The sequence below is a fragment of the Habropoda laboriosa genome, unplaced genomic scaffold (genome assembly GCF_001263275.1).
Source record: "Habropoda laboriosa isolate 0110345459 unplaced genomic scaffold, ASM126327v1 scaffold33, whole genome shotgun sequence".
NCBI classification, from domain to species: domain Eukaryota; kingdom Metazoa; phylum Arthropoda; class Insecta; order Hymenoptera; family Apidae; genus Habropoda; species Habropoda laboriosa.
The window spans coordinates 3,106,474-3,129,238 of NW_017100187.1; the positions used below are offsets into that span (position 1 = coordinate 3,106,474).

Sequence of the window (22,765 nt, forward strand, 5' to 3'; positions counted from 1 at the left end):
AATTACTCTTGCAGAATAAGTTACAGCTGTTGAAATTTAATATTAACTAACGCGTCAATTACGTCATCCATGACAATGTGTAACAGTCGGGAGGAATCATGAAACTAGATTGAATATGCGTAAATTTCGCTCCAACTGGATTTCTATCGATCGAGCATGGTACGAAAAATGAGACAATTGTTATTTCGTTTGTTCAGAATTCGCGTTGAATTGTCAGTTTTCTCCTTTAATTCTTGTTAGTTGAAAAAGTCGCTATAGTTGGCTAGTTACTTTTAAGTATTCGCTGTACCGTATATGATCGGGTTTGTGACACTTACGACTGCATTTTTGCGGATTCGTACGATACAACGACGCGGTTTTAACCTCGATTCGAGAAAACAGATTATCGAAAGTGTGTCTACAACGATACATAGCTGTCTGACAAGTAGCCACGTAGCCGTATACTTTGTTTGTTATTTAAATAATAGTTCCTTTGCATGGGGGATGTAATCGTTGGCGTAGAAATAGTCTGTTTTATCGTGGCAGTACGAACAAACCACGAGGTACGAGAAATAACGTGCGAGTGTTTCTCATTGTTCTCGTGCGTTTGCTACTCACGGGGATCGTATTACATCGATTAAAAAAACGTTAGTTACGACGATTTAGAGGTGGTATTATTTCTAATAATATTCTACGTAACGAAGAAAGTTAAAATTCGCGAGCGAATCAGCCGGGTTGCATATACAATTGATCGAAAGAAAGATATTCCGAGAATGTATATCGAAGCAACATCGCCTTGATACAAATTTGTACTTGAGCTCGACTGTACTTGAAACGTGACTCACTAACGCATCATTTCGCGGGGTAGATCTTTTCCAAGAGCCAAACGAACAAGCAAACCAAGTCTATAATCCTACACACCTATTGACCACGCTCATCTCATTTGCCCCGTCGTCATCGGTATTAAAAGCATCATGATTGCGTTACAATTTTCTTAGTTTTCGCACGTGTCTTCGTATCGCGATTATGCCACGCGATAGAACGTCGAACACGTTCGTCATCGGTGACTGTTAGAAGAAGGCGGGCGATTCAACGATGCCAAGCTGTCTGGTCTTTTTCTTCTTCCCTGCCAAATATTAGCTAACTACCTTGATTTGCGATTTAATTTAAGAATTTGGCAATCGTAAGTAACACGCCAATGTCACGATGATGTTGAAAAGGTCGATGCTCTCGTCGAAACAAATTGATATTCGCTTTTCTTATTCAAGCGATCAGCTGTCCGCCAACAAAGAATGTATCGCGAGAGAGAGAATTTCGCGCAAACATAAAATTTCAGGTTGGTCATTTCTCTCTCTCTCTCTCTCTCTCTCTCTCTCACTCTCACTCTCACTCTCACTCTCACTCTCACTCTCACTCTCACTCACTCACTCACTCACTCACTCACTCACTCACTCACTCACTCACTCACTCACTCACTCACTCACTCACTCACTCACTCACTCACTCACTCACTCACTCACTCACTCACTCACTCACTCACTCAATTATCGCGTCCCCTAATAACCCTAGGTGTGAATATCGAACTCAGCTTCCAGATGTTATTTAAAAAAGTCATTAACGAGATCGTGTATAGAGAGACTGAGCAGCAACCATCCTCGTGCATAACTATTTTTGGACGATAACGTTTGCGTAATATTCACCGACGTGGATTCCTTGGAAAATAAAAATAGTATTTATATTGTAGTTTTAAAAGTTATCGTCGAATGATTATCGGGAGAAATTTGATCGTTATTGAAACTGGATGTGAAATAAGACGAATGCTTTCTGCAGACCGATCGGTTCTTCGATGTACGTACTTACTTAAGTATCTAGCTGAAATTTAATCTGTCGTCGTTAGACTCCGGATACACGTGGTGATATACATGTATATCGTCTTATCAGTTATTTTCGTATTATTTTTCTCTTGTTTACAGGTATTCGTTTTTCGATGGATGTCTCGCGGGACGAGGTGAAAGCCTTATCGGCGCTAATGACTTTTAAATGTGCCTGCGTGGACGTCCCGTTTGGCGGAGCTAAAGCCGGTATCAAGATTAATCCGAAACAATATTCGGAACATGAGCTCGAAAAGATCACGAGAAGATTCACGCTAGAGCTTGCGAAAAAAGGATTTATCGGTGAGATGCGTAGGAAAATTTTCTTTCTTTCAGTTACGCAAATATCCGTTTTTGTTTCGACTATATAAACTCCGTCCTTGGTCGTTTTCTGCGATAAAATACTTTCTATTCGTCTCTGATTTCTTGTATATCAGTATGTATATCACTCGTAGTCTTTCGATATTTGTGACGCGCGGTGGTAATCGAGATAGAATCTATAAGATTTTCGTTCGTATCGAAAGGACCCGGCCTCGACGTTCCTGCGCCAGACATGGGAACTGGAGAACGTGAAATGTCCTGGATCGCAGACACATACGCCAAAACTATAGGCCACTTGGATATCAACGCCCACGCGTGTGTGACCGGAAAGCCTATCAATCAAGGTGGAATTCATGGACGCATTTCTGCGACAGGGCGTGGTGTGTTTCACGGACTGGAGAACTTCATCAAGGAATCGAATTATATGAAGATGATCGGTTAGAGAGAGTTTCCTATTTTTACGCACACACCCACGCAGTTAGCTTGCGGTTATTTCCCCTCGTGATCATCTTATCCTGTTTAGGCAGCACACCCGGTTGGGAAGGGAAGTCTTTCATTATACAAGGTTTCGGTAACGTTGGTCTACACTCGATGCGCTACTTGCACCGTGCCGGTGCTTCCTGCATAGGGGTAATCGAACACGATGGTTCTATCTATAATCCGAATGGCATCGACCCCAAGGTAAGCAACTACGATTTTCGTACGTGTAATATAATATTAAGAAAAAAATTGGATACATTAGCATCTGGAAGATTACCGCATCGAGAACGGTACTGTTGTGGGCTTCCCTGGTGCTGAAGAGTACAAAGGTGACAATCTTATGTACGAACCTTGTGATATATTTATACCCGCCGCAGTCGAGAAAGTTATCACGAAAGATAATGCCTGTAACATTCAGGTAAAACATGTTGGAATATCCGTTCTCTTAAACCGTCGACGTGCTAGTTGTCGTCCTTTTTATTCATCTTTTCGTTGATTCAGGCAAAAATCATAGCTGAAGCTGCCAACGGACCGACTACTCCGGCTGCCGATAAAATTTTAATCGAGCGAAATATCCTGGTTATACCAGATTTGTACATCAACGCCGGTGGTGTTACCGTTTCTTTCTTCGAGTGGTTGAAGAACCTGAATCACGTATCGTACGGCCGTTTGACTTTCAAATACGAAAGAGAATCCAACTACCACTTGTTAGGTGCGTACGATAGATTCGACACGTAGATTTGACCAATCCAATTGGATCGTCCTATCCATATGTGCCTTCTTAACTTTTTGCAGAATCCGTACAGGAGTCGTTAGAACGTAAGTTCAAAAGTCAAATTCCCGTTACACCTTCCGAGGCGTTCCAGAAACGTATCTCCGGTGCTTCGGAAAAAGACATCGTCCATTCCGGTTTAGACTACACCATGGAAAGATCCGCTAGAGTAATTAACCTTTCACTACTGTGTTGCCGAAAAAATAAAAAATAAATTAATTACTTTATTTTCATTTTGCGACACAGGCTATCATGAAGACGGCTCAGCGATTCAATCTGGGATTGGACTTGAGGACAGCAGCTTACGCTAATTCTATCGAAAAGATATTTACCACGTACTCCGAAGCAGGTCTTGCGTTTTAAACGTAAAGTATTGTCTTTATATCAGTGGAAAGTTTAAATCGCATAAGTGGGGAACCGCAAGAAATTCTCGAGCCAGTATTTTAAAAACTATCTTGTCCAGTGTTGTTCAGTTCAAGGAAGACTAAAACTAGCAGTGGAAATATATCGTGTACTTATATGATCGCATGCTAGTCGTTCTTCGAACACGTACATATATAAAAATTTGCCTAACGAACGTTCTCTTGCACGAATCAAGTATACGACGCGTATGTACACCACCCACCACCAGTGCACAAGTCGAACGTGCGAGCTATGCGTTATCAGTGAATTTGGAACAAAGTATTTTCACGTATTTTTCTCAACTGAAATTCATTCTGCAAACTAGATTGTGAAACACTTTTTAAAATCGGTATATTCGGTGGATATATTTAAGAAAAGGTCGATCGATCGTTTGTTAATTCCAATCCCCCCCCCCGAATATACAGATTTGCAGTATGTTAGTATTTACGGAGAGCAGCGGAGACTCGTTTCTACAACCGAATTCGAAAGCACCATGTGTATCATACAGTAATATTGTTATACATTCGAAGGGTATGCCAATAAACACGTGCTCTTAATTAAAATTGATCTTATCGTTTTTCAATCGTTTCCCCTACCCCCCTCCGCTATTTTTAAAAGAGTTACGTTCAACCTGAATCGAGAATCTTTATTCTCACGTCTTACGCACGTTTTTGCCTACTGTTTTATAAATGACTCGCTTCCAATTGCCAACGTAGTTCTATTAAAACAAATCGTACGTATCCTTGTCGCATGCAAATACGTTGTTGCGAACGTTGTTCTTTTAAATTTGTGCGATCTCGTGACGCGTACTAAATATAGCAATGTCAAAACCAGTTAGGTCCGCGAGTTTAATACGTGTGCGCGTGCAACCAGACATCCTATGACTGAATATTTTTGTCTTAATATTACGCAACGGATTCGAAGGTTTACCAACGAAAACATGTCCTACTCCATGCTATATAAATCTACATTTACGTATACTTCAATATACATACATATGCATACGTGTCCGACTTGGTTCAAAATGTTCTTGACTTTGCGTTTTTTCTCTACAGCTACCCCGTTTAAGCTATCCTCTGAACTTTATATCAAGTTTCAGCCACCGCAGGTGCTTTCGATATCGCTCGAAGAGAAAAGTTTTACGGTAGAACGATTGGATGACTAAGTATTGTCCTATACTACTAGTTAGGGCGGCGGCCGCCCCCGTATAAAGCGTCATGGCATTGCGACGCTGTCTTCATTCGTCTTGTTAGTTCTTTCAACGATACGCAACAATCGACGCAAGGTGAATACGTGTTTGTCTATTGGTTGTTCCATCGCAACAACATCTCGCATATTCTGGTGTCCTTAATCCGATATTCAACTGCCGACACGTCGTGCGAATGTCTGCCGGAAATTCGATAAACACGATACGCTTAACGAAATTAAGCGCACGACAACCGGTACAAGGACCGCGGGTTTTCACATAGACATAATTCTGCGTGCACGAGCCACGTGTACATTTTATCCTAGCCAACTCCTTCTCGTACCACCAACGATCTTTCAAATCGATCAACTGCTCGAACGACAACGATTACTCTCCTTCCACCTCGCTCTATACATTTTACGTATGTACATACATATTTCTACACTCACCGGTATACGCTTTCTGATTTAGGTGGCGAGATTCGAATCCCGTGTGAGTCCTATTGACATGTCCATTCCTATGGCAACTTTAAGCAATGGAATACAGATGAACACGCGACCGGATGATATACAGAATCGCGTAATCGGCGGTGAGTTTGAGCAACAACGATTTACCACCTTACGTGTACGTGTACGTGTGTTTAACAAATTTGGTTCAAGATCGAACTATTTGCTGAACATGTCGGTCGCATAGTTGGCTTACACCGCATCAAATATTACTCGAGTGTAAGGAAGGTCAAATATCTCTTTACACTACGCGAGTAAAGTAAAGTACTCAGGTGCTACGTTCACAGAAACGTTAAAGGTCGTCCATTATTCTACGACCGCATTTCGAACCTCTGTTGCGTGTTTTACCCTTGATTTCCGATAAATCGGATTTACCAACGTAAATATCCATATTACCACCTTCCATTATATCGCGTTCCACTTTTTAAAAATTAATCGACAACAGTATTATATACACAAGTATACAATATGGAATATTCCGTTCTCTAAGATGGTGAAAAAAGGAAAAAGAGAGGGTGGGTGCGCGTGTTTCGCGCATTTCGCGCATATCGATATGACTAAAGGGAAAGAACAATAACGAGCATCTACCCAAGGAAGAGAGAGAGAGACTACCCACGTGGGTGTTTAAACACAGCCTTAGGCGCTCTTTCGTAGCGAACCGTCGGATCTCGACTTGGCCCGATATACCTACACAAGTACTTACTTCGTTCTCTCTCTCTCTCTCTCTCTCTCTCTCTCTCTCCCTCTCTCTCTCCCTCTCCCCTCCCCCCGGTCACTATCCCAAGCCCTCCCCCCTCTTTTCTTTCTTCCGAGTTCAAAGACGGATTCGTGAGGTTTTCGCCCACATGGAGAATAATAATCACCTCGAGATAGCAGAGGGTAAGCGGAACCAACTTTTAATACGTTTTCCGAATGTAGGTTGTGCACACACAATACCGCGTCTATCGATCTGAGCGTGAATAGAGTGAAAGTATTTGCAAAGTTAAGAGAAAGAGAGAAAGTTGAGTATTGTACTAGCCCTGAAAAAGATTGGCGAAATTAATATTTTTTCAGTGGAAGAATACGCGCCACCGGATGAGAGCGTGTGCAAAAGTATTCTCGTGGCACTATCTTGGGTTGTCGTGATTCTAACAATGCCTTTTTCCCTACTGATTTGCTTCAAGGTGAGGAATCACCTGAAATCATGAAATCATAAAAAGTAAAGAGTGAAATTGTTCAGGTGGTACAGGAGTACGAGAGAGCGGTGATATTTCGTCTAGGACGACTTCTTAGCGGTGGTGCTAAAGGACCCGGTAATATAACTTCTATGTATTCTCGTTACCTAATCTACTCGTTACTCGTTGAATACTTGTAGGCATGTTCTTCATCCTGCCCTGCATCGATAATTATGCCCGAGTTGATCTACGAACGCGAACGTACGACGTACCGCCTCAAGAGGTAAATCGATACACGCCTGGTGCATTTGCACGGGGAGAAAGAAACTATTGTAGGAGGATTTTCGTTGAAACCAGGTACTGACGAAAGACAGTGTGACGGTATCGGTTGACGCAGTGGTATACTATCGTGTGAACAATGCAACCATTTCGATTACGAACGTGGAGAACGCGGATCACAGCACGAAACTGTTGGCTCAAACTACGCTACGGAACACCATGGGAACTAGACCGCTTCACGAGATCCTCAGTGAGCGTGAAACGATCTCCGGAAATATGCAGGTTAATTCATATACATACATATATGTATATGTATATATCTTCTAATTCGCTTCGAAATTAGCCTCACCTTCGAATGTTTCAAACAAAATGAAATCTCAGGTCTCGTTGGACGAAGCTACGGATACATGGGGAATAAAAGTGGAACGAGTGGAAATGTAAGTATCACACGTAGGTACATATGTATACACCTTCTTTCCTTCGTATTTACGTCGATCTAATCTTTTCCAGCAAAGATGTACGATTGCCAGTCCAGTTGCAGAGAGCTATGGCTGCGGAAGCTGAAGCTGCTCGCGAAGCTCGCGCCAAGGTTCCTTTTCCTCTCCTACCTGCCTAGATCATCTACGTAGACGATGATTAACCAACATTTCCCTTCGTTGCGCAGGTAATCGCAGCCGAGGGTGAACGAAAAGCCAGTCGTGCGTTGAGGGAAGCGTCGGAGGTAATCGGAGATTCTCCTGCAGCGTTGCAGCTTCGCTACTTGCAAGTGCGTACTACGTCAATAAATCAGCTACCTCCGTTTCATTTTATTTATTTCGACTATTTTCAGACTTTGAACACTATCTCGGCGGAGAAAAATTCAACGATCGTATTCCCCTTACCGATCGATTTGTTGACCTATTTCATGAAAGCGAACGTCGCCAATAATTCTTAATACCTCACTACACCTTCTTATCTATTCTATTCTTATCCTACTGGTAACGGTAATGAAATTATCGATATTTCACTAATTCGATCACGGATTTCGGACGTTAAATATGATAATAAATATGACGGCTCGATTTAACATTGGCTAAATAACTGTCCGGCTAAATATTATATACGAGAATAGTATCCCGTTCAAGGATAGAGCTGATCGTTGTGGACATGGAAAAGATCAGCAAGGCTCGAGGTAAAGAATAGGCATAAGAACGAAATAGATTCGTCTCCGGATAAAAATGACGAGACCCATTCAAGTGTTATACGTTATATTACAAGAAAGTTTATTGCGAATAATTATAGTATCGGTACACGTTAAAACTAACAATCTAAACTAAATCTACCTCTGTGTCACGTACAAGTTTCTATCTCTGTTTATGATATTATATTACGTTGTTCGATGTACTGGCGATCTATTTAATATATTTTTATCGAGATCTCTAAGACTATTGTAAATGGATAAGTGAATAATAATTAGCTATGAACGTATTTATCTTGATTATTACGATTCGAACGGAACATTTCGAACAAGTATCTACGTATTTTCTTATTTTTCGTAATCGTCATCTTAATTTCGTCGTGCATGGTTGCTGTATGTAATTCAGACAGAATCCTCTATTCCCAACATCGTTTGGCGCTTCTACGCTATCCGTGTGAAGTATTAGCCTAAATGGTTTCACGGTACCTAAGAAACGAATGCTTGTTATGCACGTTCCATGTGACCTTGCAACGTCACGCAACACTAATTCCCATTTTTATCGTTAGTTTCCAGTTACGGAAGTCGGGAAAAAAAAAAAGAAAGAATAAGTACTCACTGATAACGGAAGACGCGTTCAAATTTTGATTTTCTGCGTTAAATGTTCCACCACATATCCGGTCGACGCAAGTCATCGTAGCGGTCGGTAATTTACCGACATTGGACACGCAGGGGATCGTTAACCAGTCGGTTTGGCAGGTTGCTCCTGTCATTGACGCTATTTGCATTGCCTGGGTGTTTCCCGTTAATGTAAACGCATTACTACGCGCCATTTGTGTCGGTGCTGAGGTTCCACCGGCTGGAATCGCTGCCTCACCTTTTTCTCCAACATTAACGTATTGCCAGATTAACACAAACTTCACAAATCACCGTTTCAACATCTTTATCGACACACTACCTTCTTTATCACCAACTGGACATGTCATGTACTGAATACCACAAAAGTTTCTTTCCATTCTAATGCAGATGCTGTAATCTTGATTCGATAATTGCAGTCCAGTGATAGAATTATAATTGAACGACTTTATTTCTCCGGATATCCCTGTAAAATATTGCAAACATCCTTCTTCCGCCCTGTATATCGTGTTGCAACGAATTTGAGAAACTCGTACTTTCCAAGATCGAGGAAAAGAATGTCCACTTGTAACGAACGTTAACGTAACAGGATTCGTTTGTCCGAGACCAGAATCGATGTATACTGTATACAGGTACAGAAACGATCTTTATTGCTCGCAATCAGATGTAAAACGATAAATCCACTGTTACGTACTATGATTCCCGGTGTTACTTCCACATATAGTGGGCACCGGATTGCCCCCAGAAACGATAAATTGATCATAGACACACTGATGGTTCGTCGTTTCAGGACCTCTTATGTTGAATTGCACGAAATCCAGTCTATAAAAGATTACATCGATACTCCTCTCTCTCTCTCTCTCTATTCTATCTATCCAATATAGCTTAAGACGAAATAGAAGGGAGCTCACCTAAATTGGCATACAGTTGGATGCGACTTAATCAACGTTAACTGACAGGATAGCGTACCGTCGAAAGTCGATGGATAATTCGGATTAACGAAATACGTATTATTGTTGGCAGTCGTCTCGCCGCAAGATACAGTTACTGACGTACGTTTCCAAGAGAAGAGAAAGGAAAGGAAAATACACGATTAAATATCGTTTCACCGTTAAAGCTACAGCACTCTATTGTTAAAAAGAAACAAAGAAAACTAGCATACCGATGCAACAAACCCCGTAATCATTTGCACAAACCCCGCTAGCTACGCCTCCGCGTTGCAAACATTCCGACGCTGTCACACAGGTACCATTTTCTCCATTCGATCCAATACAAACGTTGTTGTCAAATTTCACCAAAGTGAACAATGAAAAAACTAGATACATAGACGAATTATCCCTTCAAGTTAAACATAGTTATACATGGATTAAAATAAATGACTAAACTTACGTCGCTTTTCTCTGCCGACATGACTACTCGGTACACCACTTTCAGAATGAATCGACTGCAATTTACTCTTCAGCGATGAATCAGGTAATGATGATTCGTTGACGTGATTATTATTTGTTTGCCAAAAGTATCGGAATCTTCTCAGAGAATTCCATGCGTCAACGTTCGTACACATTGCCATTGAATATAATAAAAGTGTGATGAAATAATATCTGTGCATTGTCGAATGAAACATCTAAGGAACGGCTGTCATGCGTGCAGCAATGTTGTTGTAATTTTTTAATGGGGTCACGACGACCAGAGCAAAGAGCGGTGACCGCAACACTTTTCCAAAGTCAACAACAAATTGCTGCTGCTGCTGCTGCTACGGCGACCGCGCTTCGACTATGTGGCCAACGAAAAGCTCCAAGGATAATATACCTGGGAACGCGTTTACACGGTCTGTATGTCACGCGACAAGTTAATGGAAACGCCGAAAATATTTAGTTTTGTCGAGCGTCGATCTCTAAGAAAATTACGGGAAAGTCGAGAAACCTTCGAGAAATCGACGCCACCACTTTGTAACACCTATCCATTGTACTTATCCTTCGAGTCGAGTCGAGTCGAGTCGAGTAGAGACAACAGTTTTACTTTCACAGCCCTAATTAAACAAATTTAGACGCTTTTTCCTTTCTGATAAACCTTACACTTGGAAACTTCTATTCTCATTCTTATCTCTAAATACATATGACCTAAATATCGTCGCTTTTTCTTTTTCTTCTTCTAGTTTCTTTTACGCGTCACATTAAACATCTCGATAAATATGTAAGATGCATCAGGTATTATATGGTAAACGAGAAAGCAAACTTTCTACATTAGTTTCTAAATACTTGTCCCCGTGGTCTGTATGTTCCAAGATATGCACGGCAAATGGGACAGTAATGGTCCATGTTTCTGCACCTATTCATACAGTATGGTATCAGCCAACATGGCCAACATCTGTAACAGAACATTCCAATTATGAGAAAGAAAAAAATGGGAATAATTCGTGCAACTACTATTTTACGAGACAAAACTTTCATACCTCGTCGTCCTTTCATAATGCAATAGCTGTGGCATGAGTATTTGTAGAATGTCGAACTTGTATGGTGCATCGGGGGCATATTGCGGTGATAGGTCTCGAGGACCACTGTCTGCTTGCATTTGCTACAACGAAAACCATTAAGGCATTATATTTCTATCGAAACACGTGAATCTTATTACGTGAGACTGATGATCACAGATGATCCATAGAATGAGAAGCAAGAGGAATGCCTTGAGCTTGAGCATAACTGGGTGGAGGTATCGGAGCGATAAAAGAAGATTCGTTAGTCGATCGAAAAAGTATCCAGTTGTGCGTTCTTGTTACACGAGTCGCATATACATATGTATCGTAGAATAAGCAGTAGGTTCATCTCCCATGTAAGAACTTGTACCTGGCTGTCGCGCGAATCGCGGTATCTTACAACTTGCATTATCGAACGAAATACAGCTGTATTATGTGAACATTCAATACTTCGTCATTTATGGTAGACATGCATCGAAAACAATTGTTTAATAACTGCATGATACTCCACGATGGTCGGTGATCCGTTCCACGTCTAATTGTAAGTACGTCATTTCCCGCCAATTCTGCATTCGCCAGTGCCAAGTCCAACGATATACATATCTTGCAGAAATAAATTCAAACCTGCATTATCTTAATACGCAAACGTGGTATATTAAATAAATTAAAGCAGTCTTGTTCGATCACATCTTCCGATATACTACGTTACAAATTTCGTTATTCGGACTGGACTTGTTCGAGGAAAACCAAGTCTCAGATATACTAACGTTGATTGTATAGCAACTTCGTGGTTCGCAGTAATCGACATCTCCGATGAATTAACGAAAATTAATTGCTTTTTAAAATTGTGAAAATGCCGCATCGTGTAAATACCTGATTTTCTCATCTTTTGCCACGTACGTCGATTCCTGATTTGAAAAGGGTATAGACGATGTCGAATCGATAAAACACTTATCCGACGATGGTTGCATCAGGGTAAATTTAATCCACATTAAAGGAGCCTGTGTAGCGACTGTTCAAAATTCTTTTATCGCATCTGAACCACCATGAGCCTTCGTCAATAACGAAAATTCATTTGACGAACTTTCTGACCCTTTAATAGGTATAACCGTTTAATATGCTAATCAAATACCAGTATATTCTACAAAATTTTTTAATCTTGTCTTTTTAAACACTAGCAATAATGTACATACATATGTACCTAACGTAGCCGATTTCATTTCTTCCAATTTTTCCAAATTATCATCCACGTCTTCTGAATTTTCGTTAGAAAAATCTTTCGCTCTTCTTTCCTTGGAATCCATAGCTCTCTGAATACGATTAATACGTTCACCGACCGATCACCTTCCTTCGATAAATTTAAAGCTTCGTCTTTAATTGCTCCACGAATAACAATTCCATTTGACATACAACAAAAAAGTAGGTTAGAGAGATTTCTATGTTCCGGAAATTCCTTCGATGCGACCTAAATCCTAACGAATTTTCATCCGTGTATTCCAATTTACTTCGATTTTTTATCATCGATCACACGTTCTGTTTTACTAGCATCTTCACTTTCAAATGAATACTTTTGCAATTGTATGTTCGAAACAAAATGATAACATTTTAAACTGAGCGCTGCTCCAAGTATCTAAAGATGGCTCTCGACATCGGGGATTTATATTTATAATCTAAGCGAAGAAAGCAACGATTCCGTTGCAATTTGTACAAAAAGAAAAGACAATATGGTTATTTAACGTCTGATTCGTTTGGTGATACCTTCAATTTCAATTGAGTTGCAGTTTGTATAGAGAGGTGTCGAGTAAACTCGAACTTGTGTCATCGCGAGTAATCGCAGCTACCAAAAAATTGTGGCGCTGTGTTGAGCGTGCGCTGACGCCATAGTGTGTGCGAGAGGCGAGAACAGCCGAAATGGAGGAGAGTCAAACATCGGAAAGTGTCGCCGTGCTACCGGACATGTCCGAACCGTTGACGAGCGAGACCGAGGAGGCGTCTGCCCTAACGACTGAGCACGAGGCACATCCCGTCGCCGTGACGGCGAGCGTCACTCCAGTACCCGGTGTTCCTGGTGTTCCAGGAGTCGGTGTACCGGTTTCTTTACCCGTTGGTTCTATCATTGGTGTAGCGAACTCGACCAACGGCACGACCTTCAACGTCATCACTTCGGACCAACTACAGGTACGTCGAAACAGCCGAGTCTTCGGTCACTTTTCCCTGTCTTTAATACACAACCACGATACGAAACAATTTTCTCCGAGATTTCATGTTTTCCTCGCTAAAGAATTGTCGAACAGCAAGGTGGGGTTTTGCTCTTCGTGTACACACATAAGCTATAGTGTACACACATTTAACGCACCTACAGTGCGCCTGTCCATGCAATTCAACACAACACGTGTTTCCCTCGCGATTATGTTTTGTTATTCGTATAATCTTAACACCATGTATATTTTACAATAGTTCACTTACAATTAATAGACAATAACTGCAGTATTAAAAACGACTTTAATTTACATCCTGTGAATAGCACAATTTGAGAGAAACAGATATATGAAAGTTCTATAGAAAGGTAAATGTTAATAAGAAGCATTGTTATTTCCTTTACTTCCAGTTACCTGGTTCAGGACAGTTTAAACAGATGCTATGTGTAGACAACGGTTTCATTTGTGAACCAAGGCATGACAAAGATACAGATCCTTTACGTTGGAATGGAGAATTAAAAGCAACACATATAGTAATTCAAAACAGTACAGAAGAGCCTGAATCAGAGCAAATTCATGTCTCTACTGCAAACACTCAACCGATATGCAGTTGGTCAGAATCTGCTAATTTAGCAGTATTACCTGTTAGATGCAAAAATACAAATGCTGAATTACATAAAAGTAGATTTGGATCTGGAGGAAGGGGAAGATGTATCAAACTTGGACAAGATTGGTACACTCCGAGCGAATTTGAAGCGCTATGCGGGAGAGCATCTAGTAAAGATTGGAAACGTAGTATTCGATTTGGTGGTAGAAGTTTGCAGACCTTAATAGATGAGCAAATTTTAAAGCCACACGCTACCTCTTGTACTTGCGCGGCATGTTGCGATGACGACAGTGCAGTTAGTATACCATGTTACTTCATAATTCTTACTTATGTTTCAGTTGGAAATGCTAAAATTTTTGCGTATGGTAGACAGGTCCCGTTAGATTGTTTACCCCCTACAAGCGTAGAAGAAGGGCCAGAGATGCATCTGACGGAGAAACACCGTCGCGCAAGCTTAAAAGCGATAATTCACGCGATGGTAGTAACAATGATGAAAGCGACGGTGAAGTAGTTGTACCTGATAAAGAAGTATGGCCCCAGTTTGTTTCAACGGACGGTTTAGTTGTACAACAACCACAAGATCAAGATACCGTTGTTCAAAATGTACATCAAACGGAAAATGGGCAAAGCGACGATGTATTTAAAAAGCTTGACGAGATGTCGACTAAAATGTTAAAGTTGGCTTACGAATTTAGGCGTATCTTGGAAGAAGCTAAGGAAGTAAATAGACAACAAAGAAGAGAACAAGCGCTAGTAGCGCAATTAGGAGGTAGAGGAGATGTTATTGAGACTGTTGGTTTGCAACCAGCTTCGGATACTCATAACAAGAAGGTAAAGAATATTTTTCGAATGTAATAATCAGATTCTGTCTATATAACGGTTGCCCTTCCTTTACGATTTTCACCTATTTCTTCATTTCTAGTGTGCCAACTGCAACAGAGAAGCGTTTGCGGAATGTTCCTTATGTAGACGAACGCCGTATTGTTCCACATTTTGTCAGCGCAAAGATTGGGCGGGTCATCAAGTGGAATGTGTAAGAGGTGCTGCAGAAACTGTAATGCTTATAGTAGAAAGTAGCAGTGGAGATACTAGTGCTCTTGCAACAACTGCTGGGGACCAATAGCTAGTGTTCCTCACACCTATTCACCAAAGGGATATAGAAACTGAACAAACTAACATAGAAACTTCGAAATTAAAAGAAGGGACGAAGACTTAAAAAATATTTGTTTGATGACCAAAGGTCAAAAAGTTGTGTATATATAGTAGTAAATATTTTTTACGTACATAAGTTAAATTGTAATGATATTAAGTGTATAAGTAAATTTACACACAAGTTGAAGTTTTTAAAAATCAAAGTTCAAAATTATGCAAAATATTTGTAAAAGATCGTAAACCAAATAACTATAGAAATAAATCGTAACAAGCGCGTGCATACGTACACGTATTAAATTTTACGTTACATGTACAGAAATGTAAGTGTGCACACGCGTACATGTTAGACACACACACACACACACCACACATGCGCGCGCGTACACACATACACACTGTACACATGATAAAATATACATATTTCTATCATATCGTCTCATTCTTTTTCTTTTTTGTTTGTACGCATTATTTTATAATGCTACTTTTATTCATAAGATTTCTACAAAATCTGCTCCTCTATGTTTTACTACAAATACTTAGAAAACATAAAAAAAAAAGACACGATATTTAAAAAATTGTGTTTGTATTTTATAAACATGTCAAGTCATACATTTATAGCTTCCATTACGCATATTCACGACTTCGAAACACTGTTTTATACTCACAGTTGTGTATATTTTGAGTACAACAGTATCATAACATTTCCTCACTTGAAATAGCAAAAAATATTAATCTGTAGCTTTGTATACATACTATACAAATTACTAAAACAACATAAAAATCCTGACAAACGAGAGACGTGATATTTAATAAAAAAGAATGTATTATTTGGCTAGTATTTCTAACAAACGTTTCTTTTAGTCAAAATAACTGCGAACATTTTTTTATTCATTTTTTTATAGGTATTGTTAATATTAATTATTATTATTGTTGCTGCTGCTATTATTGCTATTACTATCGTGACAAGATGGTCGTCATAGCTATTTTGTCAAGTAGAATATGGAGATTTTCTTTGTTTATGTACAAAGTGGAAAAGAAAAATAAATATTGTTTTTAAATATTTCATATATCTTGATTTTGATTTTTTGATACATTCATTTGTTACCTTAAATATATATATATCCTTTTTAAATTTTTTCTAATTAAAATATAAACGTTACCTTTAAATAAACTACGAATTTGATTAATTGAGTTGTAGTTTCTTTATTCAAATTTTTGTAATGATACCATATTATTTACAAAATAATAATCATCTAATAATTTCCATAATGTTTTAATCTGTACAGAAAAGCACTGCTCGATTTGTTGGAAATTGCTAAATAACCACTACCTGGTGAAAAGTCAATGGCTTCTGGCATTGATATATTTGTTTGAAATGTCGGAAAATTGGAAAAGACAGTACATGATGGTAAATGCATCATTTTAAACGCATTATGTTTTTTATCTGAAGCCATTGCTAAGATTTCAGAATAGGGGTTAAATTTTAAATTAGTAATCGATGTTACGAAATTCAAAACGATTTTTAAAGGAACAGGATTCCGTTTCTCTAAAACTGTTTTCGTATCATACAAATTAACGACACCTTCTTTACTACCTGTTGCTAAAAATTGTCCACTTGGAGACATCGCGATAGACGCACAGGACAAACATCCATCATCTATTGCTCGATGAATGCATACGCGACTATTTATGTCCCAAATATACATCTCATTACCATCTTCAAGTGGCCAAAGAGGAATAACAGATAAAGTTAAATAAAGTATACATAACATCCTATGATAAATTATAAATGCTTACATAAAAAACTTACCACCATGTGTAATAAGTGTTTTACTGTCTGGTGTAAAGCACAATGATCTACACCTTGCATTCATCTTTAAAGTACCAATAAGCTCTTTAGATGAAATTGTTAATAAGAAGATGTCACCTAATCGTCCACAAAGTGCTAACATTTTTCCATCTGGAGATACTTCATATTTCTAAATGATTAATCAAAAATTTTGTTTTCTGTAATAATTAATGTTATTATAAGAATTGTTAGAACAGCAATTTTCCAAACCTGCATATTAGTAATTCCATGTGGTAAGAGTATTTTACATGTTTTCCCACTTATTAAATTATAGGAATGACAATGTGGATAATACTGCGAACCAAGTAATACTTCTGTACCATCTCTCAAAAATTTTGCAATACTAATAGGAAACTTCTTATACTGCATTGTGTGCAGTTTGTTATTTTCAATACCATCCACCTACAATTATATTATAATTTGTAGATTTTTCATTTGAAAATATAAGTATAATTAGTTCTTACATACTTACTTGAAAAAGAGATAAAATTCCAGATGTACCAGCAACCAAGGCTACAGTAGAAGATGGATGAAATTCAACACTTGTTACAACAGGCCCCTCTGTATGCGTTTGTTTATTAATTAGTGACAATGCTTTTATATCAATTATACTACTTGGCAAATTTTTTACTTTAGGTTTTTCCAAATGGCAACTATGCTAAAAACATACAATACAATTACAGATATACTCTAAAAAAAAGTGTTAAAAAGTTTTGGTACCTTTAATATTTCATTATTCAAGTCATCAGACTCTGTGTCAACTGTTTTGAGCTCAGCCCATTTTGGAGTTCCTACAAGTTGCTTATATTTGCTATGCAAAAAATCTTTATATAATTTCTCTGGTACATCATTGGGTAATCGACGATTTTGTGCTTTTGCAGCATCTTGTACTCTAATGAAAAATATAATTATTTCAATTGGTTTTCAAGTAACATATGCCATTTAAATACAATACTTTTGTTTTATTACTAAATAGCTTATTTTCTTAAATTTTATGTACATACGAATATTGTGTGTCATCTTCATCAATCCATGCTGCCTTTTTGCAATCTCTTTCACAAGTATCATTGTGTGTGCTCGAATCATTATTAATATTATTATCTGTAGGGGAATCCTTATCACTTTTGTTAACATTCGGTTCGTCAAAATCTTTGTCATTTGATAAGTTATTTATGATATCACTTGGATCACCAAATACGATTCTTTCTAACCTGCATAGGACTAATATTATAAATTCTCTTAATTATTTAAAACAATTTTTGCTATCTTTGTGATTATACCTAGCCTCTTCTATCGGATCGTATACACTTTTGCGCTTTTTTCTTAAAGGTGCAGTAAATTTTTGATCATACAACGTTTTTGAAACCATGCGCTTTTTCTTAAATTCTTTATTCACTTCTAACTTCTCCTTTTCTACTTTATTCGTCTGCATAGTGAACTCACTATTTTTTGTAATCTTTTTAGTACAATTTGAAACACGTTCAAATAATTAATTACATATAACGCACTTTTAGCGCAGCTTTATCTGCCCACACTTCAATATTCCTACATACACGCATATGTATGTTAACCATCTAATTGTAAGTAATAATGCTTTCTGTATGACTGTTTTCTTTTACAAAACTAACAACTTTATAATTTTCAAAAATTCTCAGTAAATTACAAATATTAAAAACAAGTATATTTTATTTAATCAACCAAATTTCTGCGAATTTTTACTTATTTCTAATTTTATTGAATATTAAGCGTTACATTAACCATTGATACCTAATCAAACAACTGTATAAATCGCGTATGCGTAAAAAACGGTATTACACTTTTTGTTCGAAAGATACTTTTTAAAACATAAAAATGATTAAATCACAATGATTGTTTACAATAAATTTATTCAACGATAATTTTTAAATCGTTGCCTTTATTTACTTTTAAGTAAGAATGTACGATCACAATCGGCACTTGATGTACAATCGGAACACGTAAAAATTTAACCCTCTTCGTTAAAAGATGATAGTGAAGATTTAGAATCAATATCAGAGAATAAATGTTCTTCCTCCATCGTAAATAGAGAAGGACATTTCGGTTGATACTGTTCCACAGCTTCCAGAAGACTGCTTGGATATCCAGGAGAGTAATATCTAAAAGCAGAAATTAAATTTACAAGTTAGGCAAGAATTGAAAAGGTTTTCAAATATAAAGGAAAAAGAATAAAAGAATTTTGAATGACAATGAATAATGATTGTTGAACATTTAAAAGATTAATCCGTGTAGAAATTAATTGTAAACTGATGAAATTCAACGGTACAGAGCGAAGTAAAAGCGAAGGTACATTTAGAAATTTATAAACTTTCGCCCAACACTGCATTAAAACATTGTCAATAAATACAATATACTATGAATCATCTTATTGTAGAAACCATTGAGTTCACATAAAATTATTGATCCACTAAAATCCAAGTTTATATTTTTCCAATGCAATCAGCTGTGACAACATGGCGGTCACGCCGTATATTACCTGCCCGATTTAAATTAAGACACACGATCCAGAAACAGAGCTGCGGTTATTTGCATTCGCTACTCGTATAAACGACTACGAGAAGACTGGACTTTTTCATCGACAAGAAATCGCGTTTCCGGATTTCCTCGGTAAGTAAATTTTTACTAGGGTTATGTCAAAAGCAACTAGTGTTTTTTGATAATTATCTACTCTTACCATTATCTTTACATGCATATACTTCCCAGGGAGTATTGGTATTTTAATTAATTTGACAAATAAAGGAATTCAATATATGATGGCATGAAAAACAAAGCAACAATTTTTCAATGAATTAATGTTTTAAATAATCATATAACTTAATAATATAAAGACTATAAGCTCTAGTTTTCTTCAACAACTTTTAAATTATAATTATTGCATTTATTAGCATATTTTAATTAAAAATTTTCTACTAATGTTTTAAGAACATAATATTAAGGATATAAAACAGAGTTTATATCCTCAAAATGATTTTTTTTATTAAAGCAACGTCCGAAAGTAACGTAAAATTGAAATCAACCTGATAATTTCTTCTGGAAAACAACAATTGATAATCTGTATGTATTCCAAAAGTATTGAACCAGGATCAGCTTGGATTTCTTGTACCTTTTTTAATCCACCAGATGTTACAAATAATCTTCTTGCCCTGGCATCATGAGGCAAAATCTATGTAAAAGAAGAAATGATCAGATAATTAAATGTGAAATCCTTTATACTGTTCATTTTTTAATGTTCTCATTGTCTGCATGTATAAGTAGGTGGTGAGAGAAACATTATTAGCAATCAGTTTGCATGTTGCAATGCACCTAAGAATAAGGCTTCTGAAATCTGACCTACACATTCTTTGAATGAAATGTCTAATGTAAAATTACTTTTCTATATGTTTTAGTTTACAGTGAATCAAAATTATTACAATTAATCTTAATTATTTAAATCTTCTCAACGCGTGATGTTCTTTATTTCGTTAAAAAATTAGTGAAACAATACTATATACGCTAAATTACTTAGAATATTTTGTTTCAATTATGACGCGCAAATCGAAAAGCCCCGATTCAACAATTTTATATCAAGATAATAACTTTTCTAAATCGCTACACAATCGCTAATAAACATTTATTTGTGAATAAAAGTAGTTCGTTAATTGAATTTATACTAATTACGGGTATTTATCAATTAAAGTAAATTATCGATTGTTTCATTTTCAACTGTTCGATTAATTTTTTAACGTACTCACCTTTTTCTCTCATAGAATTACAAATTAATTAGTGGAATTTATGAAACAATAAACAAACAATCCTTATACTCCTCGTTTAATATCATTGGGTAAAATGTAATTTTCACTTGTATGTATGATTAATTTATTCATAAGTATTATAAACAAATTGTTTTTTTATCATTAAATGTATTACAAACATTATATGCGATGTATTGTATCCGGAGCCAAATCTGTCTACTTTATCCATCTTCTTCGTCGCCAAAAATATCTCATTTTCGAAAACAAAATTCCAGAACAAAGTCGTGGGATAGCATGTTTGTCGCAAACCTGTTGACAAGCTTTAAAAATTTTTTTCGTTGTTTAAGCGGATTGTTTTCGTAATTTAATATGTATTATTAAATTTTTTCAGCTGATTCTGTATGACATTAAAGATCGGCCGCTGGGGGAAAGGAAGGAGGTTCAGATCCCGTTGTTTTGATAATCACCTTTGGAATTAATCTTGAGCTATTGCTGTCTGTCTTATTATAAGCTATAATTTTTTAATAAAACTTAATTTGAGGAAATTTTTGACTGCTAGAAGCAACAGTCTTTGAATTTTTGAAACATTTTTTAACATTATTGATTAGAAAAAGGAAAAGGAAAAAAATAAATGTGTACATAAAAGTATGTAAGAAAAATGTGAAAAAAAGATTGAAATATTAATTATAAACAAAGCTTCAAATACAACGATTTTAATAAAATAGTTGAAACAGTAATTTGAAACAGCTTAAAAGATAAAAATCAAGGTTGAAGATTATAGGGAGACTTAAAGTATAATAATTAAAAGATAACAAGACCGAGACAGATGCCTTAAAGTTCAAACATATAACAACATAAGTGATAAAAGGAGATGATATCATTGTATGCAAAAGTTAAATTGCGCTGTGTACTAGATGGTACTGTCTGTAAGATTTCTAGCAAATATTTCTGATATCATTGAAGCAGAAGTCTGTCACTTATAAGAAGTTAATTTGTCGCACAGCTGTGCAGTGTAACTACAGAAGCATCACAAGCCGCATGTGAAATATATTCATTATTGATTACTGTAAATCATAGGTATAGACAACACTGATCTGACACTAAGTAAGAAAGTGTAAAATCAATACTAGACATGATAAACAATCAACATTGCGTTATTCTTAATTCGGGAGAGACCAATAGCTACCATCAGCCAGTCTCTGCGAAACCTTCTGTTGTTTCTGTATCAAGTATTGATTCTGATGTGAGTGATAGAAGAGATGTACGTGAAGAACTTTATGCTGGAATATTCAGAAGACATAGGAAGACCATACTGGTACTAGGCAGTTTTCTCAAAATGTTAAGGGTGAATAGAAACATGAACAATTATGCTAGTATTAAACCTAATGATGACAATGATGAATAAAACAATGATTTTGTTGCATTAATGGAGTAGCAGACAAAGTATAGTTTTTTATATTGATACAAATTAAATCAGTAATATTGTTGCTGTGTAAAAAGATTAAGTACAATTTAATTATCTTAACTATTAACATTAGAACATGTTGATTTAATTTTTTTCACAATACTTTGTACTTACTAGTTGTCTCTTAAAAAGAAACTTATCTTACGTAAGGTACTATCTTGGTAAATATTTATCTTTGAATTGTGTGCAACTGTCATATATTATGTTTAGATTTGTTTACCACGATGATTGTGCAGAATCGTAAATTTGTGCTCGCTAACGTTATTTTATACGACTTAAGATAAAAAGAACATATGAATTTATTTCTACATCATTTTTGTAACATTACTCATTGATAAAAGATATTTAAGTTTCGTTTGTAATAATACAACAGAAAGGTCACATGTTATTTTTAAATGTAAAAAATTATAGCACAAATTATCATCTACTATATTTTTTGCAAAACAAGATTTTCTAAGTAGACAACATTTAAGGTATAAAATATTTTATACAGA

The 22,765-nt window shown here is 36.8% G+C and overlaps 7 protein-coding genes across 9 annotated transcripts in view; 4 read left to right on the forward strand and 3 right to left on the reverse strand.

Moving 5' to 3' along the window:
* LOC108579518 (glutamate dehydrogenase, mitochondrial) overlaps positions 1 to 4,367 on the forward strand; it is a 6,809-nt gene extending 2,442 nt beyond the window's left edge. Inside the window, exons 2-9 of one of the 2 annotated variants that reach the window (XM_017943066.1) lie at positions 646 to 650; positions 1,953 to 2,153; positions 2,375 to 2,608; positions 2,695 to 2,852; positions 2,914 to 3,069; positions 3,153 to 3,363; positions 3,447 to 3,592; positions 3,670 to 4,367. In XM_017943066.1, the coding sequence (XP_017798555.1) occupies positions 646 to 650; positions 1,953 to 2,153; positions 2,375 to 2,608; positions 2,695 to 2,852; positions 2,914 to 3,069; positions 3,153 to 3,363; positions 3,447 to 3,592; positions 3,670 to 3,786 (1,228 nt within the window). In that variant the 3' untranslated portion in view covers positions 3,787 to 4,367. The remainder of the gene's footprint in view (positions 1 to 645; positions 651 to 1,952; positions 2,154 to 2,374; positions 2,609 to 2,694; positions 2,853 to 2,913; positions 3,070 to 3,152; positions 3,364 to 3,446; positions 3,593 to 3,669) is intronic. The other variant, XM_017943065.1, reaches the window with a different exon arrangement.
* Positions 4,368 to 5,083: 716 nt separating this feature from the next.
* Positions 5,084 to 8,171, forward strand: LOC108579563 (band 7 protein AGAP004871). Of its 2 annotated transcripts, XM_017943132.1 has the most exons (10): positions 5,084 to 5,110; positions 5,483 to 5,600; positions 6,571 to 6,680; positions 6,737 to 6,809; positions 6,872 to 6,954; positions 7,029 to 7,232; positions 7,332 to 7,387; positions 7,461 to 7,539; positions 7,615 to 7,716; positions 7,780 to 8,171. In XM_017943132.1, the coding sequence occupies exons 2-10, from the start codon at positions 5,519 to 5,521 to the stop codon at positions 7,882 to 7,884; spliced, it is 894 nt and encodes a 297-aa protein (XP_017798621.1). In that variant the 5' UTR covers positions 5,084 to 5,110; positions 5,483 to 5,518; the 3' UTR covers positions 7,885 to 8,171. The 2 variants fall into 2 exon arrangements, with proteins under 2 accessions (XP_017798621.1, XP_017798622.1); XM_017943133.1 differs by lacking the exons at positions 5,084 to 5,110; positions 5,483 to 5,600 and adding an exon at positions 6,327 to 6,396.
* A 320-nt stretch (positions 8,172 to 8,491) lies between these two features.
* Positions 8,492 to 13,163, reverse strand: LOC108579586. Its single transcript, XM_017943160.1, is given in 10 exon segments — positions 8,492 to 8,613; positions 8,744 to 8,992; positions 9,080 to 9,382; positions 9,455 to 9,582; positions 9,672 to 9,807; positions 9,923 to 10,075; positions 10,150 to 10,289; positions 12,762 to 12,800; positions 13,013 to 13,074; positions 13,077 to 13,163. Coding segments are annotated over 10 exon segments (1,419 nt in total).
* Positions 13,127 to 15,238, forward strand: LOC108579587 (deformed epidermal autoregulatory factor 1). Its single transcript, XM_017943161.1, has 4 exons — positions 13,127 to 13,411; positions 13,842 to 14,333; positions 14,408 to 14,869; positions 14,961 to 15,238. Exons 1-4 carry the CDS (start codon positions 13,145 to 13,147, stop codon positions 15,159 to 15,161), a joined length of 1,422 nt encoding a protein of 473 aa, XP_017798650.1. The 5' UTR covers positions 13,127 to 13,144; the 3' UTR covers positions 15,162 to 15,238.
* A 1,205-nt stretch (positions 15,239 to 16,443) lies between these two features.
* On the reverse strand, positions 16,444 to 18,579 carry LOC108579661 (U3 small nucleolar RNA-associated protein 18 homolog). Its single transcript, XM_017943247.1, has 7 exons — positions 18,320 to 18,579; positions 18,044 to 18,250; positions 17,760 to 17,931; positions 17,512 to 17,697; positions 17,250 to 17,441; positions 17,001 to 17,169; positions 16,444 to 16,907 (listed from the first exon to the last, which is right to left on the reverse strand). Exons 1-7 carry the CDS (start codon positions 18,469 to 18,471, stop codon positions 16,444 to 16,446), a joined length of 1,542 nt encoding a protein of 513 aa, XP_017798736.1. The 5' UTR covers positions 18,472 to 18,579.
* A 444-nt stretch (positions 18,580 to 19,023) lies between these two features.
* The window catches only part of LOC108579623 (sperm-associated antigen 6), a 7,624-nt gene continuing 3,882 nt past the window's right edge, over positions 19,024 to 22,765 (reverse strand). Inside the window, exons 9-10 of the mRNA XM_017943205.1 lie at positions 20,093 to 20,238; positions 19,024 to 19,174 (exon numbers count right to left, since the gene is read on the reverse strand). Coding sequence (XP_017798694.1) covers positions 19,024 to 19,174; positions 20,093 to 20,238 — 297 coding nt within the window. The remainder of the gene's footprint in view (positions 19,175 to 20,092; positions 20,239 to 22,765) is intronic.
* Positions 21,630 to 22,765, forward strand: part of LOC108579624 — a 1,348-nt gene continuing 212 nt past the window's right edge. The window contains exon 1 of the mRNA XM_017943206.1: positions 21,630 to 22,151. Within this exon, the coding sequence (XP_017798695.1) occupies positions 21,939 to 22,151 (213 nt within the window). The 5' untranslated portion in view covers positions 21,630 to 21,938. The remainder of the gene's footprint in view (positions 22,152 to 22,765) is intronic.

Coding starts and splice junctions, on each gene's coding strand:
- LOC108579563 (XM_017943132.1), top strand. CDS start 5,519: ATGTCCATTCCTATGGCAACTTTAAGCAATGGAATACAGATGAACACG. Junction 6,955..7,028: donor ACGACGTACCGCCTCAAGAG/GTAAATCGATAC, acceptor CGTTGAAACCAG/GTACTGACGAAAGACAGTGT. Junction 7,540..7,614: donor CTCGCGAAGCTCGCGCCAAG/GTTCCTTTTCCT, acceptor TTCGTTGCGCAG/GTAATCGCAGCCGAGGGTGA.
- LOC108579587 (XM_017943161.1), top strand. CDS start 13,145: ATGGAGGAGAGTCAAACATCGGAAAGTGTCGCCGTGCTACCGGACATG. Junction 14,334..14,407: donor GTTGCGATGACGACAGTGCA/GTTAGTATACCA, acceptor TGCGTATGGTAG/ACAGGTCCCGTTAGATTGTT. Junction 14,870..14,960: donor CGGATACTCATAACAAGAAG/GTAAAGAATATT, acceptor CTTCATTTCTAG/TGTGCCAACTGCAACAGAGA.
- LOC108579661 (XM_017943247.1), bottom strand. CDS start 18,471: ATGCAGACGAATAAAGTAGAAAAGGAGAAGTTAGAAGTGAATAAAGAA. Junction 17,442..17,511: donor GAATTTTATCTCTTTTTCAA/GTAAGTATGTAA, acceptor ATATAATTGTAG/GTGGATGGTATTGAAAATAA. Junction 17,170..17,249: donor ATGGAATTACTAATATGCAG/GTTTGGAAAATT, acceptor TTAATCATTTAG/AAATATGAAGTATCTCCAGA.